The sequence below is a fragment of the Dicentrarchus labrax genome, unplaced genomic scaffold (genome assembly GCF_905237075.1).
Source record: "Dicentrarchus labrax unplaced genomic scaffold, dlabrax2021, whole genome shotgun sequence".
Classification (NCBI taxonomy): Eukaryota; Metazoa; Chordata; class Actinopteri; family Moronidae; genus Dicentrarchus; species Dicentrarchus labrax.
In genome coordinates, this window is record NW_026136718.1 from 24891842 (window position 1) to 24911023 (window position 19182).

At 42.0% G+C, this 19182-nt stretch overlaps 1 protein-coding gene across 4 annotated transcripts in view; it reads right to left on the bottom strand.

The window, feature by feature from the left end:
- Positions 1 to 209: 209 nt before the first annotated feature.
- The window catches only part of lpp (LIM domain containing preferred translocation partner in lipoma), a 144173-nt gene continuing 125200 nt past the window's right edge, over positions 210 to 19182 (bottom strand). For all 4 annotated transcript variants that reach the window (XM_051376059.1, XM_051376057.1, XM_051376058.1 and 1 more), the window contains 3 exons: positions 11406 to 11584; positions 7561 to 7681; positions 210 to 5596 (listed from right to left, as the gene is read on the bottom strand). In XM_051376059.1, coding sequence (XP_051232019.1) covers positions 5468 to 5596; positions 7561 to 7681; positions 11406 to 11584 — 429 coding nt within the window. In that variant the 3' untranslated portion in view covers positions 210 to 5467. The remainder of the gene's footprint in view (positions 5597 to 7560; positions 7682 to 11405; positions 11585 to 19182) is intronic.

Sequence of the window (19182 nt, forward strand, 5' to 3'; positions counted from 1 at the left end):
TCAGGAGGTCACCGGGAGGTTTCAGGGGAGCATGAGGAGCAGATGGAGAGAAGGAGCTCATTACCTGGGCAGTCCCACGGACCTGAAGCCAGAGGGCAAGTGCTAACCAGCGGCAGGCAGGGCAGGACTGACAGGGGCAAAGGAGGAGATTTTGATATTTGTTTCATAGAATTTAACAAAATACTACAAAGACAGACACAGAGACTCGATGCTATTGCAAAGCTTTTATTGAAGAAAGGAAAGACAGCTGACTACATGCCCCTTCCAAAGATCAAGAACAGATCAGACGCTTTAGTTTAACAACAGAGGGTCAAGCTCTTTAAGGCGAGTTTCACACTCAACAACATTCAGACTCTGCGGCTGCAGCCTGAAGCACCGTGCAGGATGGAAACATCCACTGTATGGATTCAGAGGAGTTGGCCCAAACGAAGGGATCTTCTTTATTTACTTTGGTAAAGACAAGTAAACATGGCTAAATCTTTGAGTGAGGCACCGTGCACTATGAAATACACAGCAACAGTATAGTGACTCAATACTGCTCAGTCAAAGGCACTTTAACACACATGGGTAGAACAAAGACAGTAGACAACACAAATACACTGAACAAATAAAAAAATCATTAAACGGTCTTGTCTTTATACTCGTAGCATCAATCTTCTTGTCAGATATGCTCCCATGAAAATGTGTGATGGTTACACAGACTGTTCATACAAATACCCTAAACAGGAGAGTTTAATACAGCTTTAATGGCACACTGACAACCTACAGCAGAGGCTTAACTCTGTGGACCAGACCAGGGTACTTTGTAGAAAACTTGCTAATAAGCCAGTAATAAAATATTTTGCAACATTTAATTTCAAAATGTTAAAACCATAAAAAGACATGAATCAGTATCAGAATAATGTTAACTGAGCAGTTTGCTACTTAATGAAAGCACAAAAAGACTCATTATCACCTTGTAAAGTTGATATGGGGAATGTGTTAGCACATGCCGCACGCAAAGTAAGCATTAACATTCATCTGGAGTGCAATATTAATTCTCCTTTTTGCTCTGGTTTGGTTTCCACCAGCTCCTGAGGGAAATATCTGTGTCTTTAGCTGCTAAATGCTCCTCTATGTTCAACTGTCTGTCTGCTGCGTGCTGCTGAGCAGGTAGCGTACAGTGGGAGCTGTGAGACTGAACCAAAACAGTAAAGCTATGGACTGTAAAACAAAGAGCTGAAGGATGCTAAAATGCTCTGTAGGGCTGAGGGGAACTGCATTTGAGCCATTGTTAATACAAAAATTGATTTGTGCAGATTTTAATTATTGGTAAAAGTTACATTGGTTGAAGTTATAACGCAGCACTGCATAAAATTCTCTTTACTAAACTGTGACAACAGCTCTTACTCTGGTGTATAACACTACTGCATCCTCTCAAACATACACAAGGTCTGAACATGTGCTTTAAACAACAGTTCTAATTGATGGCTGCATTATATGCTGCATAAAATAAATGAATGTTTGATTGCGAACTGGTACATTCACTAAACATCATACAGAATTCCTGATTTGGGCAGTCACCAGTTGCTGTGGAAAGCACACTTTCTGCATGTAATGTTGTGAACTACATTCTTACGTATTTGTTTGTAGCTCATAATTACTGCATGCTTCCTCGCATTGTCACTAATTAAGTTAAACACAGCGCTAGAAGGATTCAACTGTGCGATGGTCATGCCTGAAAGCACAGCAAATGTTGCTACACTATTGCAATGGCATGTTTTCCTGTAGAGTAAGAACCAGAGGCCGGTCTGAATAATGGATCATTTTGGCTTCAGAAAACTTGAAGACAACTGAAGAAAACCAAAGCACAAAGGTCCACTCACTAACTCACTAACACTTACTAAGCTAGTATTGTTTTAGAGGCAATTGGCTATGAAAAGTACCTGAGTTAGAATTTTAAATGAGCACTGTGATACTGTTCTTCGACAGGAGGATTTTCAGTTTCTGCCTGTTAAGCCACTTTGAAATCTTCATTTGTGTTTTCATCCCCAGATGTGTGATACTGCTGTCTAATTATCCAGGCAGGTCAGGAAGCCCCGAATCGACCTTTAACAGACAGTGATCATGCAATGCAACATATCTGTTAGCCGAAACCTGGCAACATGTGTGTCATCATGATATATAGTCTGTATTTTTTGTCCTCTGTTGCCTAACAACCGGGGGTAATCAGATGACTCACTTAGGAAAGTGTCAAATGGTCAAAGCCCCAGCTCTAAGTATGGTCGTAATGTAGCTGGTGTGATTTATTGTATGCATTTGTTTACAGCAGCAGAGATAAAATGAGGACAATAAATGTCTTCTGTAACTAGAGACAGACACTGATTTGAATGTTTCTTCTCCCGCAGCTCGATGTAATGTTTATAATCTATTTTGAATAATTCATAAAAGATGCTTGAGATTACTGTCAATTGTATCTCTAATTATATCTTAATTTTAGCATATTTATTAAGACATTTTTCTCTTTTTTTCCCCTCCAGGAATGCACTCATCGGTTATGATTTTTATTCAACTGTAAAAGTCTTGTTCTCTTTTGGTTTTTGTAACTGTCTTAATGGAAAAATTCCTGTGGAAATCGAGTTTAGGTTGCCTAACCTTGTAGAGGACCAGTGGTACTGAGCAGTCACTGTGCTTCTGGGCAATGTGAAATACTAGATTTGAAATGGTCTACAATTTGCTCTACTTTTATGTAGGAAATGTGTCCCAGCCACGGTCTGATGAAAGTCAAATGACTACTCACTGTCAGTTTATTAATGGGCTTATTAGCAGAGTTATTTACAATGTGGTACCCTGGTTGAGCACTGCCACAGTCAGCTGGATCACTCTGATGTAACCAGACATACTGATTACAGTAGATACAGTATATAGAGAGGTTTTGTTTGTATAATCACTTTCTGATATCCAAATGGCACTAAATACCACTTCTTAATGTGTGAGGAAAACAGCACAGAGAAGTACAGAGAATTCTCTAACAATTAGAATTAACTGCTTTGTTCATAATATATCCATCCACATGCACAACACATCTGTAATCAGGGCTTGGGAAATACTTTACATAATGTGGACGACTGTAAACCAATCCAGCTAATAAATAGGCAAACCAGTTCGAAACTTTAAAGGTATCCTGTGGAGTTTGCTTGTAAACAAATTCAATTTATGTTTACATTCAGTGTTTCAAGTTTGTTAAATTCATTTCCTTTATTGTTAAACATTTGTTTGCAAAGCCGATTGTTTGTACCTAAAATGGTGCGTTGTTTATATCCATCCAGCCAATCAGATCCCAGGGAAGGGCTGTGCCTTAGGTGACCCCAATGGCCCCGTCTCTGCATACTGGTCCATATGGATGCAAGGTCCAAACAAAACAGGGACTAATAGCATTGCTCCACCACGCCGCTAGTGGTTAAAAACTCCACAGGTACCTTGAACTCACCACCATCAAAAGTCTTACAACTCATGTTGCTCTATAATTATATTGAAGTTACTATCAAATCAAACTACTGGTCAATGACTCTTGGATGGAACAAATAATGAAATTAGTCATCTTGGGGAAACTCTCGTGGTCCCTTCTTTGCCCATCAACTTGAAACAAACACTAAATATAAAAGACAAGTGTCAATGGTACAATCAATACTGACAAACAGCACAGTGACGCACAAAGTCACAAAGTACCAACAGCATAGTTTTGATTAAAGGATTACTATAAGGACACTTATGCTTGAATCTGTACAGGTAAAATATTTCCTTATTCATAAAATTTCTTATAAAGTGTCGATGCAATTAACATTAAAAATTGCATAGCCATCTCAAATCCGTTATCTCTACCAGACTGCTTACACTACAATCACTAATCTAATCTATGTAATGGTAAATGAGAGAAAAAGTTACATATCTATCTGCCCAAAAACTATATAATTAAACTCAAATATAAGGCCGTATCTATATGAATGAAATGCCATGATTGTACTGTTCAGGCCAACAGGAAATAATCCTATACATGAAAGCAAATTCAATCGGAAAGTACAAAGAAAATATCATGTTCAAAAGGGAATTGCATTCAACAGCTGCCTATTGAGGATTCTGTGTTTGTCATTTTGTGATTCCTGTGGTCCCAATCAATATAATGTAATATTTGATGTAGCTGCATACGGTACAGTAAATATGGCAGTTTAAATTCAATTCTTTGGTGTTCAGTTATCCAGAACTGTTTTGCAACAATGAGCTTCAGTGTGTAACTGTATCCCTATTTGTGTACCGTCTGTGGATGTGCACTGCAATAAACACTAAAGGATAAAATCAATGTTGTAACCAACATACTGTACACTCATGCTTTTTCTAAATACTGCTAAAGCTACAGACATACACACATCCATCCATGAGGTCTTCACCTGTAGGGCAAATGTGTCAAACATTTTGCATGTTTTGGTGGAGTCAGACTCCATTTAAGATCCCAAGAACCGGTCAGCGAGAAATATCTGGGCTTGCATGCATACGAGCATGCATGTGCACCCTGGCTACAGCGTGCTGGTGTAAGATTATTATAATATAAGATAATAACACTGAGTGTATATTTATATTGTAACTGTTAACTAGTGGATTGGGAGTGATAGTTTGACATCTAGGGAAATATGCTTATTTTCTTTTTTGTTGAGATTGATTGCCACTTTTATATCTGTACAGTCAAGGCTACCTCTGAAGCTTAGCTTAGCATAAAGTATGGAAACAGGGGCAAACAACTAGCCTGACTCTGTCCAAAGGTAAGATACAACATGTGAATTCAAATGAGCCTTTTATATCTACGGAAGGTGCAGGAGTCTGCTGTGTTGAACCGCCATGTTTCTACGGTAGCCCAGAATGGCCAAACCAAACACTGGCTCTAGATAGGGCATTTTTCACAGCCACTGTAGTTACTCCTACACGCATGGGACAGGAGGGTGAAGCGAGGGTGGTGCAATCAGAAGCTACATTGCCAGACGCCACTAAGTCCTACACACTGGTCCTTTAAGGGTACAGTTAAGTTTAAGGCTATCCGTTTCCAGTTATTATGCTAATTATTATGCTAAGCTAAGCTATCCACCTGCTGACTGCAGCCTCACATTTAACATACAGACAAGAAAAAGGCATCAATCTTTTTATATTTCCCTACTATTGCTTAACAAGAACACAGTTAAAAAGACACAGCCTCTTCTGCTGTGACTGTACCGAGTAAAACATGTATGCAGGTGAACATGTGAGGCTATTTCTTGTTACTGATAGTGAATATATATAGAGGGATATAAATGTATATGCTGTGGAATGCAAGCTTCTGTGGATCGGTATGTTTGCGTGCGAGAGAGAGAGAGAGAGAGAGAGAGAGAGAGAGAGAGAGAGAGAGAGAGAGAGAGAGAGAGCGCTGGGTTATCACAGTGGAGGTGACCGGGCGGTGGGTTGCTCAGAGGTCAGTTGTGGCCTTGGCGGTGAGGGCCTGGATGCGACTGGTGTTACAGTTTTTGCAGAGGACGTGTCCGTCCAGAGGGTAGCAGCCCTGGTTATCCCCCTCTGAGAGCAGAGAGCCACAGTCCTGCAGGACACAGATACTCTGTTAGTCCACACAACACAAACAGAGTCATTAGCCACGCTCACCGATCAGGCACATTCATACGCTCACTGTGCTCACACCCTAAACGAGACATTTACTGCTGTTTAAAGACTCAGCCAGTGTCAGGCTACAGGAGGCTCTCTGCAGAAAAGCCTGGTAGCAGCTGGTGAGTCTGGAGGGGCAACAGGTTATTACAGGGTAACAGTCAGACAAAAGATCTCCTTGTCTTCACTTTGTGGCACCTAAGAGTTTGAAGTTTTTAAACATTGTCTTTAGAGGTCTTTACAGTTGGGTCATACAGTTACTTTAAGTGCGATTTTAAAATGACACTCCTTTTACAGATCTTAAGATGAATATATTTCATCTGGTCTCTTCCAGGAGTGGATATGTTGATGCATATTTGTCTTTCTTTCTCTTGTTTTTGTTTCATCGGTACATTTTGGCCTATTGCTGTTAGGAAGTTGTGTTTGCTAGTTCAATCTTTTTGCACTAATAAAATATTATTATTATTCTCTATCCATGCGAGGGGGGTGACTATGTATGGCAATATTGTGTCGGTTGGGCTACCACTTTGGTCCAGAAAGAACAACTGTTGGATGAACTACAATGAAATTACAGAAATTTGTGGTCCCAAGATGATGAATCCTCATGACTTTGGTTATCTTTGAACTGTCATCAAGCGCCACCAGCAGGTTCACATTCGTGGTTTTGAGTGAAATGTGTCAACAACTGTTGAATGGATTGTTTTGATATTTGGTAAATGCATTCACACCTCCGTCAGGATGAACTGAACTTTTATGATGATGGATGAACTTCATGATGAGGTCAAAATCTTTGGTCCAGTACTTTATGATTGCATACCTTCAAAACCAATTACATTCCCATCAGCCTCAGCTGTACTACTGTGTTTATAAAGCCGATCAAAATCGGATCCTTTTTTTACTGAACTGTGCTTTGGACTTGGATCAGGGGCAAAAAAATGTAACAAAATAACCGCTAAACATCAGCATGTTAGTATCGTCACTGTGAGCATGTTAGCATGCTGATGTTAGTCAAAGCACAGCCTCATAGAGCCACAAGTTCTTCCATTTATTCTTGCCATCTATACACACACAGTATGTGTGTCTGGGAGTCGATTGACTTTTATGCAGATTACAAATACTGATTATTGTGTTTGTGTCTATATATTGTGTATTTCCTCCTCTGCTGTGACTACTTAATAATGTTTGAGGAATACGTTTTTTAAATTGAAATGTTGATCTATTAAAGTACAGTGTCTGACTGCAGCCTTCAGTTTGTTTTCTGATCTAGCAGCTGTAACACAGCGCTCTACACTCTTTTTAAAAGGGTAATAACAAACCATAAGGACAATTTCACACACACAAATACAGATACATGCATCACTTTAGCATTATTTTCTCATTGTCAGGGACGCTTGGTTACACTCTCAACCCCCCCTCTCTCTCTCACACACACACTCTGGGAAATACAACTCTGTCTACTCATGTCTCCCTAGTGACAAAATTCTTCTCTTGTTGAGCCCCTTCAGCTGAACTAATCTGCTTTGCTTTCCTTTGACCTTTATGTCTGCCAAACGCTCTGTGTACTCACACTGGCACGGCTCTTTGACAATGTGACACGTTACTTCTCTTTTAGCCGGGCACGTAATGTCTCAGCGCTGCTTATCAGCCAGCGAGCGGCGGCTGACAGATTGGTTACTATGTAAGTCCATGAACTTTGCAGTGGAGAGATGGAAAGCTATTTTGAGGCAGGTAAGAGAGGGATGATTCAGTTGTCTCGCTGAAAAGGTTACTTGGGGGACTCAGGGCTTGTACGTTATGCCTTATACCTTCATGCTGTAATGAGCCGTGCGAAATGGTACACATAACCACCACTGCTTATTATGGGGAGCTCACATACAGAAGAGAAACACACAGAGAACATACCTCACAACGGTAACACTGCACGTGGAAGTCACGGTCCAGGGCCACAATACGGACGGTCTCCTCCTGGCCCGGCGCTGGCATTATAGGCTCAGAGCACACACAGCAGCGAGGAGCAAACTTCCTGTGAAAGAGAACCAAGAATAACAGAAATTAGCACACAACAGCAGGAAATATTGTGATCTATCCTCATTCATTATTTTGCATGGTGATGCTCTTTAAGCCTGTAAATACAGTAGGGCTGCAGCTAACAATGATTTTCATTACAGATTAAACTGGCTGTTACATCCTTAATTAACGATTAATCGTTGAAAAAAATAATAATTGTAAAATATTCCCACCAGAGCTCAAGATGACATGTTCAAATTGCTTGTCTGGCCAACAGTGCAAAACCCAAAGGTATTATATTTACAACAATAGACCAGAGAGAAAAAAAAAAATCAAGAAGCTGGAATAACAGAAGGTGTGTCATTTCTGCTTAATAAATGACCTAAATGATTAATCATTTGCCAAAATTGTTTCAACATAATTTTCTGTCAGTTGACTAGTCCACCGTTTCCTATCCTTTTTGCCTTGTGAGACACAACTTGTGAGTTGTGAGTATACTGTACGTCTACTGGTTGTGAGCAATAAATAATTTTTGGTCTAAAAAGGTAGAATTATCTAGTAATTGACCAGAAAAAACAAAAAATAAAAATACATTTGCAGAAATTATTTCTTTCTAGTTTCCTCTTTTGTTAATCACCTCATGACCCCTTGTGGGGGTCCTAACCCCAAGTTTGGGAACTACTGCACAAATCAATCTATGAACTAATCTTAAGAGAGAAAACAATAGGATATATTTATATATTATTGTACATGTGAGACAATTATTTAAACAAAGAAAAAGGCACAGATTGTACATTTATTCACTCAACCACTGAGGTGGCACTAAAAGCTAAATTTGCCCCTTTTTGAAATATGTTATATAAATAGAATATTTGAGGAAAAGCTAAACATAGTCAGACTTTTACAAATATCATGTGACTCTCCCAGTAACCTTTACAAGCCTTCAAATCAGTAACTGTGGAAATGCCTTTAGCAGAAGGAGGTCTATCTAACAATAGGATCAATGAGGATATGAAAAGCACCCTGAGATTTCAGGTCCTGTCAGGTGACTGAAGGCCATCTATCTCACATGCCGACTGAAGGCCTGGGAATCAGGAAGTGACAGGAGTGTGTGGCTTTGGGGAACCCCGGCCACACGGTGTTAGCCAGAGAAACAGCTCAGGCCCGGGCGTGACTATTCCTCGACACAAAGGGCTGCACTGTTGAGGTCACACTTGTCATGTGGAATTAAACAACGGCCCAGTGCAGTGATTCCACAAAGCAAAAGCTGTACTCTCACACCAAGAGCCAGCTGTTTACTTCTGTTTCCCTTCTGGTCACTGAGCAAAGGAACATTTCTGGTAAGGTGGTGGTTATGCAATCGGACTGTGACACAATGACAGGAATTTACTATTAAATTCATGTCTTCAGTTGCAAGGTCAGAGGCTTGTGACATTGCCTGCAGTACTTCCCAAAAAGGAGGCACTAAGATCCCATACTGATTGGGCTTGAATACAGCTCAGTCCAATGTGTTAGCTTAAGGAGTTTAAAGTGGCATCAGTTGATTTCAGCCACTTGGGGGCAGTGGAACAAGTGTAAACACAACACTGACATATTATCACCTTGTGATTGCTGAAGTGTTCTCAAACAGTAAGTTGCCTATTTACACATCCAGCGGACATTAAACAACATTAACATTCATTCAGAGTAATGCCTATATCCTCCTGCCAAATGTAAGTCATAAATTCTCTTTTTAGCTCTGGTTTGGTGTCCACCAATTCCTGACAAAAATATCTGGCAGATTGACTGCCATTTTTGTGCTAGACAGGAAGTCTACAGTGTTTTTATCAGTGTTTTATTGCCAAAAACTGCTGCCTGCTAAAACAAAAGGTTGATGAGAGCCTTTAGAGTGAACCACACTAACCAAAACAATAGCTGAAAGATGCTAAGATGCTGTTCATATGAAAATTAAATCTATGGAAGGTAATGTATTTCTGTTATATTGGTTAAAATTCTCTTTACATGCCGGCAGCAATCAATGAATCAAGTCCTCCGGAAAAAAAAAAAATCTGGTATCTGTACCATCCGGCCAGGCAGACATTGCTAAAGCTACCAAGGTAGTCGCACAAGAATGGCAGATAAAATGTATAGTCCCACCTGTACCTCCCACAGTTTACACTGCTAAACAAAGCAAGAAAAGAAACACAGAAGTGTGTGCTCCACACTGCATGTTCATGTGTGTTGGGGGAGTGGCTTTTGAGGGAGTCCTGAAGGGAGGGGGTAGGATTTTTTAAAATACTATCGGCATCTTGTTAGTTTCTCCAACGTTGCGTACCCTAGCTTTAATTTGTCTTATTGGTAGTTAGATGACTGATATAGCTTAGCTTGACTAGAATACTAGAATCAGGGTAAAACTGCTAGCCTCTAGCATCTATCAAAGAACTTTTAAAAAGCTCAACAGCGTGTCCTGTTTATTTAACAAGTTAATATGACACTGTGGTTGTAAGAGCATTAGCGTACAAATTGGAGCTATTACAACCGTTGGACGTCGTGACTGTATGCAGTACCTCAGACGTCCTGTGTTCATTGTGGGGTTGTAGGCTTTGCACAATGTCGTAACTGAAAACACAAAATCAAGGCATTTCTTGGACTGGATGAAACAGCAAGTATCCTGCTTGCTAACTGGTTACAATATTTACAGTAAATAAGACAAATCTGAAGCTATTTTAAGGCTTTCAAATTGGAGAAGGAAATTGGGACATATTACTCCTGACAAATGTCCACTCTCCTTTAAACTCTGCACTAGTCTCCACCAGTTCCTGAGGGAAATATCTGCCTCTTTAGCTTCTAAATTCTTCACTGTGATCACCAGCTAGTCGCTAACTGCAATTTGATGCTGGGCAGGTAGTCTACAGGAAAGAGCACTTTTGTTACCTTGTGCACCTGCAAAGGACAATGATGAGACTGAATTAAACAGTAAAGATGGACCAAATCAATGAGAAGTCAAAAGTCATTTGAGCCATTGTAATGACAGTAAACATAAATGAAAATCTAATTAGGGTGGACAGTCCGGCTTTTAAATGCCCTGTCTGGCTGCAGGCGCAGCCTTAAGCCGGACACTCATTTGTCCTCCTTTTGAGAAAATAACTAAAAATGTCGCTTTTTGACACATTACCTCGTAGGTTTAATACTTATTGGCTAAAAATGTGTGTCAAAATAAGTAATTTCATTGGTTACATTTTCGTTTGTGACCTATCAACACATGGCTAATTTTAATATTCAAATGAGCCATGTGTTGATTCCCACAACACCCAATCACCACAGTTGCTACCACCAGGCTGTCAATCAAGCTCTCAGCCACAGAGAACTAACATGAGTTAACGTTGGTTGTTGACTGAAATTCTGAAAATGCTCACACTCATATGTAGATAGGCAAAGCCTATACATATGAAACAGAAGGTGCTGCATTTTTTTTTTTACCCTTTATCTATCCAGATAAAAACATTAAGAGCAGTTTCTGTATGATGTTGATTAGACCTATGTAATCTGAATTGGAAGGCCACGTTGTCATGAGCTGTATCTTGTATATTTATTATTAGCTATGTGGTATGTGTATGCACCTTTATGTAATCTGGTGGAAAAACATTAAAATTTAAAACCGGATCATACCAAACAAATATCTGCTTGCGTGTCCCCTTGTATCCAAAGTGTCCTCCTTTTTGATGTAAAGGAAATGGCCACCCTAAACCTAATGTACATACTTGTGAAAGTCCTCGATGCAGTGGATGTGGTTGGAAGCGTCAACGGTGAAAGGGATGCCGTCCAGGCTGCGGTGGCACACCACGCAGGTGAAGCAGTGAGGGTGGTAGGCTTTCCCTGTAGCCCGCAGGATCCGCTCCATGATGGGCTTACTGCAGATGGTGCAGGTCTCAAGGGTGTTCTGTAGACACAAACACACAAACCCACAGACACCCACATGATTACACAACCAACCTGATGATGAATGTTGTGATTCTGATGATTCATTTCCAAAGGCCTTCTGAGCGCTTGTTTACAATTAGCACTTCTCTGCTAACACATTTCAACCAGCATGACAAATTTAAAAACTTTTTTCTGCCTTTCCTCCAGTTTTGAGTGTGTGATTTTTACTTCCTGCTGTCAGTGTTACACCTCAGGTGGCTCGGCTCCCATTCGTGCCAGTGCAACACATAAATCCACACTCAGGACCTTTAGCTCGGCTGTCCTCAAATGCCTCTGAAGCTGAAGGAATCTGATTAGAGCTCCTCGCGAAACACAAACACAGTCATTTTTCAGCTGCCCTCACCCACACTTCATCCTCCCATATGCAAGAGTGTGAGCAGTAAATATTTCCACTTTGTGATGACTTCAGGTTTTCTGCAGCCAGGCGACTGGGCAAGCGGCCCGCGGGGGGACGTGGCAGCCGCCTGCCTCTGACTTATCTGTGGCATCTCTCTTCTTAATATCTGCTGGGAGACGCCATTTGTTATTTCAATATTTCATAAATAACGACTGCCTCTCTAAACAGCAATGCAATTACGGGGGGATGGATATATCATGTGAGGGTGATCAATGTGCAGCCTGATGTGGCTGTGTGTGAGCTGATGGGTCCCGCTGTCACTGCCTCTCGCTCTGGCATTTCCTGGATCTCTGTGTCTCTCTCTCCTCTCCCCCTTTTTCTGCGCTTGGCTGGGCTAAAGAGTGCACGGTTCAGCTGTTCCCATTGGCTCCCACTGTAGTAGCAAGCTGCCTCAGTGTTTCCAAACACAGCTCGGGGTGTGTAGCAACACTGCGCTGCGTCATCGGCTGCCTCCCAGACACACCGCCGGGCCCTGCCGTTTAAAATGACACTTCTGTGACCGCTCGGCCGAGGTAAACTCCCAGCCATCCCCTGTCCGGCTGCGGAGCACGTGCAGTGACATTTATAGTCTATATGCTAATGAGCCAAGCAGCTTTACACGGTGAGGTTCACTGAAACTACAATGTGAAAATGTTCCTGACATGATTCCGTGAGGTGTCTGACTTTTGCTTCTCAGGGCTCCTCGCAACACGATCATGTGTCACTGGAGGGCAAGAGGGCAAGAGATGAGAGCTGCTGATGTATGACCCGAGGCTGTAAAGGGGGTGGTTTGAAGAATGGCCGTTTCTTCAAAGCACTCCTGGAGAGGCATTATTTCATGAAAAGCAATGTGTGCAGACAAGCTTCGCATTCTTATTTGCCTTTTTTCCCTCCTCCAAGACGGTAATAGAAATAAACATTATTCCCAGGGCAACATTTGTGTATAAACAATGTCCATATTGCAATCCTGCTCGATCCTGGAAGTGGAATGAAGCCTTTAATGAGCTCGCTGCACTGAGCCCTTGAGGTTTGCCTCACGCACGCACACAGAGACAGAGAGAGGTAGAGGGAGAGAGGGAGAGAGAGGGGGAGAATATATTTGCAACCTGAGAATGTGAGTAAGATACCGGGGCCAAACAGCACTAAACCATCCTCAACTCTTACTCATCTGTCTGCATTTCCACTTACTTATTCTCATCTGCCCTTCATGTGGGAATACCTTGCCCTTGTTTAGCTTAACTAGAGCATATGATTTCACAGCACACAGTTCCTCCGGGCCATTGTAATGAGTACAGTACTCAAAAGACAAAATTTCTCTCTTTCTCTCTGATGGTTAGATTCTATGACCTCAATTCATTCATTCTGCTCAGCCTCTGTTGTTTTTTTATTCACTCGTGACTCCTTTTATTTGGTATTAGGTAACATTTATTAGGCCTATTACACAAACGTGGGTCTGATGTCAAAACAGAGAATGTACATGAGTTTGGGTCTGTGTTTGGGTACAACCTCCACAGATGGTTTAAGGGAAATTCTGCATAAATCACTTCATGCCCTCTCTGTTAGACATCCAGGTCCTTTGCAGTTTGCCACTAGAGGGCTGTATATGTCTGCAGATGTCCGGGTTTTGCTTTTCCCCTGACTAAATGTGATGTATTCAAGCATATGTATTCTTCCCCCCCTCCTCTCCCTCATACATTTCTCTAAGTGTTTGCCCAGAAGGCTAAACAAATGTCTAGGCAGATGAGGTAAAGTGAATTTAGGTCAGACAGCCTCTTGCTGAACTGAGGGGTGAGCGGAGTGCGTTAAAGTCAATTGTGGCCCCTTTTCCTCATTGTAAGCCCTTTCCTTTTGCTACAAAGTGCGATTGTGACCCTGCACCGCACACACTGATGCCTGCACAGTCCTGCCCAGCTTCCCAGTATTTCGCAACAGGCTCCCAAACAACGTTTGACACAGCTGTCTGTTGGAATGAGGAGTGTGATGGCAAACAAAGCATGTAACGGGGAGTTAAGAGGGTCCCATGTGCTCCGCTCTGAACATGAGAAACACGCCTGACAGAGTGAAACAGAGAGGCAGAGACAAAAATCATCATTAAGTGTCATTTTGAGTCTTTTATCTAAAAAAATATTAATGGTGTGGGATTCTTTTAGTAAATCAGCTTGTAAATTGTAACTTTATTGGATCAAATGACACTGCCTTCATACTTGATTTAAATACGTACAGTACAACTAAATTAGAAAAATAAGTAACTAAAAAATATTTTAAAAAACCTTTAATAAACAGAGGCCCAATACTAGACTAAATGACTAGGATAAATGACATATTTTCAGTTCATTTGTAGTAATTGTCACAGTTCATTTATTAGTCTCAGAGCCTATGGTGTCACCTCCACTTTTTTTGGTTTACTTTAATATACTGTAAGGCAAGAAAAGTTGTAATTAAAATATCACAATTAATTCAGTCTATGGTTTGTACTTTTCCATGCAAACACACAGCTACAGGTAAAACACTGCTGGAACAAAGACGTAATTTCCTTGTTTGCAGATGAAACAGTAAGCAGTTGGAAATCTGCTGTGGCACACTGCTAAGCTCAAGCTGTTCACCATCTCCTCCGACCGTATCAACACAAATTTTACACCTTTCTGTTCTTTTTTTTTCGAGTGGCCGAGTCGGGCTGACAGGAGGCAGGCTGGACTTCAGTGAGACTGCACGCGATTTATGACCTGGCACACTGAACTCAGAAAGGGCCAAATTTACAGATGATCTGATTTGGTGTGTGTGTGTGTGTGTGTGTGTGTGTACGGACCTTCACAGAATGTGCCGGTCAGTGCCAGGCCATGCTGTGTGAATTAACTACACCCTACTGAAGGTAGCTCGGACAAGAGCTTGTTTGAAAGAAAGGTCTGAGTGCTGCTGCTGCTTTTGGTTCCCTCTGCAGTGAATAAGAGATACTGACTTGGTCGTGAACTATGAGTCAAATCATTGACCCTCCTACTTCCTGAGGGAAGGTGTCTGCTGACTTAATGAACCTTGACAAGCAGCCTCTCTCCCGTTTATTGCTTAATATGGGTCAATCAAGCAGGACGAAGTGAAGATTATTTTGCCAACAAGAGGCTTGTTTTTCAACTGCAAGTGCTACAAAAGAAGAGAAGCAAGAAGAAGTGGGAAATAATAGAGAGGAAGGAACAATGATTCATAGTGAGAGGATACTATAGAGAATGTTAGAATGTTACTAACTGCATGGGTCAACAGAAATAATGTCACAATATAACGCAGTCTAATGCAAACTACGGCTTTAGGGTATTAAAAAGAAGGAATTGTTTTTGGGAAATAAGTTTATTTTTGCTGAGTTAGAAGAGGAGACTCAGCTCTCACGTCTGTACCATGGATGTATTAAGGAGAACTGGATACTGTGTTCAAAAATGGCTGCTGCATTCATTCCCATGAAAGTTGCTTCCTGGGCACGTACGCAGAAAAGGCCTCCGCAGCCTACCTCACGCTTCTATGTTTTTTGGCCCATAGAGCATGCTCACTAGAGCCCTTCTGCTGGCTGACTTCCTGTTGGCTCCACACACACACAAACGGGATAAAATAATTGAATCACAAGGCTTTCCTAGACTTTCCAAATTTTATTGGACTGAATGGATCAAATTCTGATCATAAAAAGAGTCGAGTGGTTTGTAAAATTCACAGTTTACAGCCACTCCTTTTCATGACTGTCTATAAGAAGAGAGCTTTTTGGACCAGTGTGCGTCACACAATGATCCTTGAAGTTGCATTACAGAGTGTGGGCCTCACAGTCGAGTGCCTTGGTCTGTACCATTGACAGTATAATTATGTAGCCTAAATATGAAGCAAGCCCCAGCAGCTGATGAGCTTCTTGGCCAGATGTAGTGCCTTCCTGGACTCTCCGCTGGTTGCCTGGCAAACTCACAGTCATGACAAGACTCCAATATCTCACTGCGCCCCGGCTAGTCCTCCGTAAAACCACATCTTTTTTTGTACAGACTAAAGAACTGAGATATAACGTGTTAATGGATGAACTTTAGTGCTGCCAGGTGGATTTTGCAACCTTTGGACAGAGCCAAGCACGCTGTCCCCCCCTCCCCCTTCCCAGTCTTCCAGTCTTAAGGCTAAACTAAGCTAAGCGGCTGCTGGCTATGAATGTTTCACACAGACAAGAAAGTGAAAAGCAAAATATTCCTTTAAACATGGTGACAGAATAAAACTGCTGTGACAGTATCAACAATAACAAAAGCCCTTGAGCTTTATACAGGTAATATTTATTTCACTGCTATTTTGGTGTGTTGCATTTTATTTAAAGGCGTCATTTTGTCCATTCTCTAAAAATACTACAAATTCCATCTTTTCAAGTAAAACACCTGCTGCTCGCTGACCATCAAGAGGACTATTTAAGGACTGCTAAGCCCCACTTAACCTTCATTAAGATGCCTGAAATACACTAGAGATGATTAACTTATTTCCAATGTCCATCTATTTATTTACAAAATCCCATTTAATGGAGCACGTTCTTAATCAACATACTAGTGTCGAATAACTTCACACCAGAACAGAATGCAAAGGTCATGGCTGAACAGCTCTCAGTATTCTTCAGTTTACAGTATATTTGTGTGTGTCTTCCATTATTTGAAGTGCTTTCACGAGGAGGAAGCAAAGTTACCTCACTCACAGCTGACTTGGCACCAGCTTCTGTTCATGCATATTTAAAAAGCAGATTTGGCAAACTGTCCCATGTCAGTGTTTACAGAAACTCATGCTGCTGTGTGAATCCACAATTAGGATTCACACAGCAGCATCGGTGATATTTGTTAAAGTCAAAGTAAAATGCAGCAGTGTATTACATTTATAGTAATCAAAAGGTTTTGGGAGCTACCTTGAATCAGTTGAAAAATCATCTGACAAAGCAATAGATAGGAAACTTGTTTTCCACATTCTCAGGCCAAATCATGGAGGTCTTGGCCTGTGGAAAATGCCAGAAATCTGCTTTGGTTAAGGGAGGATGGGAGCTCATTTAAATCTCCACACATTTGCAAAGGGATTGTGGGAGCACCAACCTTCCCTGATCTGTGGTCTGCTCAGGCCACGGAGGTGGAGAGGTCTGTGTGTGTGTGTGTGTGTGTGTGTAGTTTCCTTTTAGCTGGTTGGGTTCAGTGATCATAATCATCTCTCCCACCACCTCCTGCGAAGGTTAACGAGTGAGAGACCCCCTGCCGTTTCCCCTCCCTGTGGTCCAACTCACCCAAGACCCCGACACCATCCCAATCCCCAGCCCTCGATATCCAACAAAAATTTTATTTTACATATCAGTAATTGCTTTCCAGTGACCGACACTCCCTGGCATCCTGACTCCATCCATCTGTGTGTGCAGTTTCTAAACATCAGGGCCGCAGTGCGAGCATATGAAGATATATTAACATGACTTGACTCCTTTACAATATCCTGTCATTTATAAGCATGTTATGTAAATCACCCACTCGAGTCTTTGCAGCTGCCTGGATGCAGATGACTGAGGTGTGTATGTTTTTTTTGTTTGCGCGTGGGTGTGAGCGAGCATGTCAGGCAGTGGAAAGTGATTCTCCTAATGGTATGGGAACGCAGAGGATCACTGACCTTGAAAGTATCGGCTGTATTATTCACAGCATTTGTGACACTCATCTGTGTGCACGCCAGTCAGTCACGTCGAGCGTGCCGAGGTTTTCGGTGTCTCTGACCTGGAACGGTCCCGCTTCCTCCGAGTGTAGGTCTACCCTGCTCAGCTCAGTCTGTCTGTCTGTCTGTGTAATAAATCCACACTGGGTTATGGATGACCACTGCGTGCAGGAATGGTGGTGGCATCCTGCCAGAGCCTTCTATCCTTACTTGTTTTTTACATTTAGTCCATATCTCTGCCTGGACGCTTTATGAGCAGCCTCAGTCATGAGATCCTTTTCACCAGCAGCTGCTCCATCTGTGCAGGTTTCCCTTTAGAGCATGAGTTTTGACAAAGTAACAAAGTGTCAAATAAGATTTAAATATTCATACGTACTCTTGCACTCTTGCCGAGTGGCTTTATTTGTTCACGCACATTTCTTATTTTAGCCAAGTGATAATATCATGCCACAGCCAACATGAAGGGACAGGGCCGACACACAGATCATGCCTTGCTCAGGCCTTTCTTTAAAGAATAAAAGGTGGCAGTGGGGGCCCTGATCTCTCTCTCTCTCTCTCTCTCTCTCTCTCTCTCTCTCTCTCTCTCTCTTTCTGGCTCAGGCAAAGTGGCTGCCCTGCCTGTCTGCCTCTCTGCCTTAAATTCAGCTCCACAGCAGAATGTGACCCCTCTGGACTTTGGGCAATGTCTCCTACTCTGGTTACAGAGAGAAACTGACAAAGACCCCGGCAGTAGTTCTCTCATGCCATGAGTTAGAGTGACATTGTGGTGGGTCAGCACTGGGTCACGGATATTTTTCTCCTGCTTGCTTCTGGGGGGGAGGAAATGTGCTTAGACAAAAAACATGAGGAAGGTTTAGAGGGCCCGGTGTTTGGAATCACTCTCTCCTCTCTTGTCCAAACAGTGTATTCTAATAACAACACTCATGCTTTTCATTTACTTGCTAGTAATGGATAGGACAGCTGCATTTCCTGTAGTGTGGATCAGTAATAAGAAATAATGACCTGCTTGAGTTTAGTGGGCTCACACCCACTGTACAGCGTAATTATACACACACATAATTGTCTTGGCAAGTCTGGAGACGTACTAAGATGTGAAATCCTATTCATGCAAGTGCTATCTAATTGGCTCACTCCTTTGAGGAATTAGACCGAGTTAATCACGTCTGAATATACAGAACTCAATTAGAACTCTGCAAGCTAATGCAGACAGCCATGAATATTTGATGACGAAGTCAGCAGAAATCCGAGCCACTCTCTGTTCACGAGCATGCCTCAGACGACAAGTAAAACCAGGGTGGGTGTATACCTGCCGTCGCTGCTCGGCGTGTGCGTGGCAGCTCTCCCAGTGTGAGCGGCAGCTGTGTAGCTGCTCGCACACATGCAGAGCCGCCAACAGAGAGCTGCAGTGCCCCAACGACGAGCATATGGGGGCCCTGAACTCACCACACTGGCTGCAAGCCTCTGGATCTGACTACCTGGATATCCATCACAGAGAAGTGACAGGTGTGTGG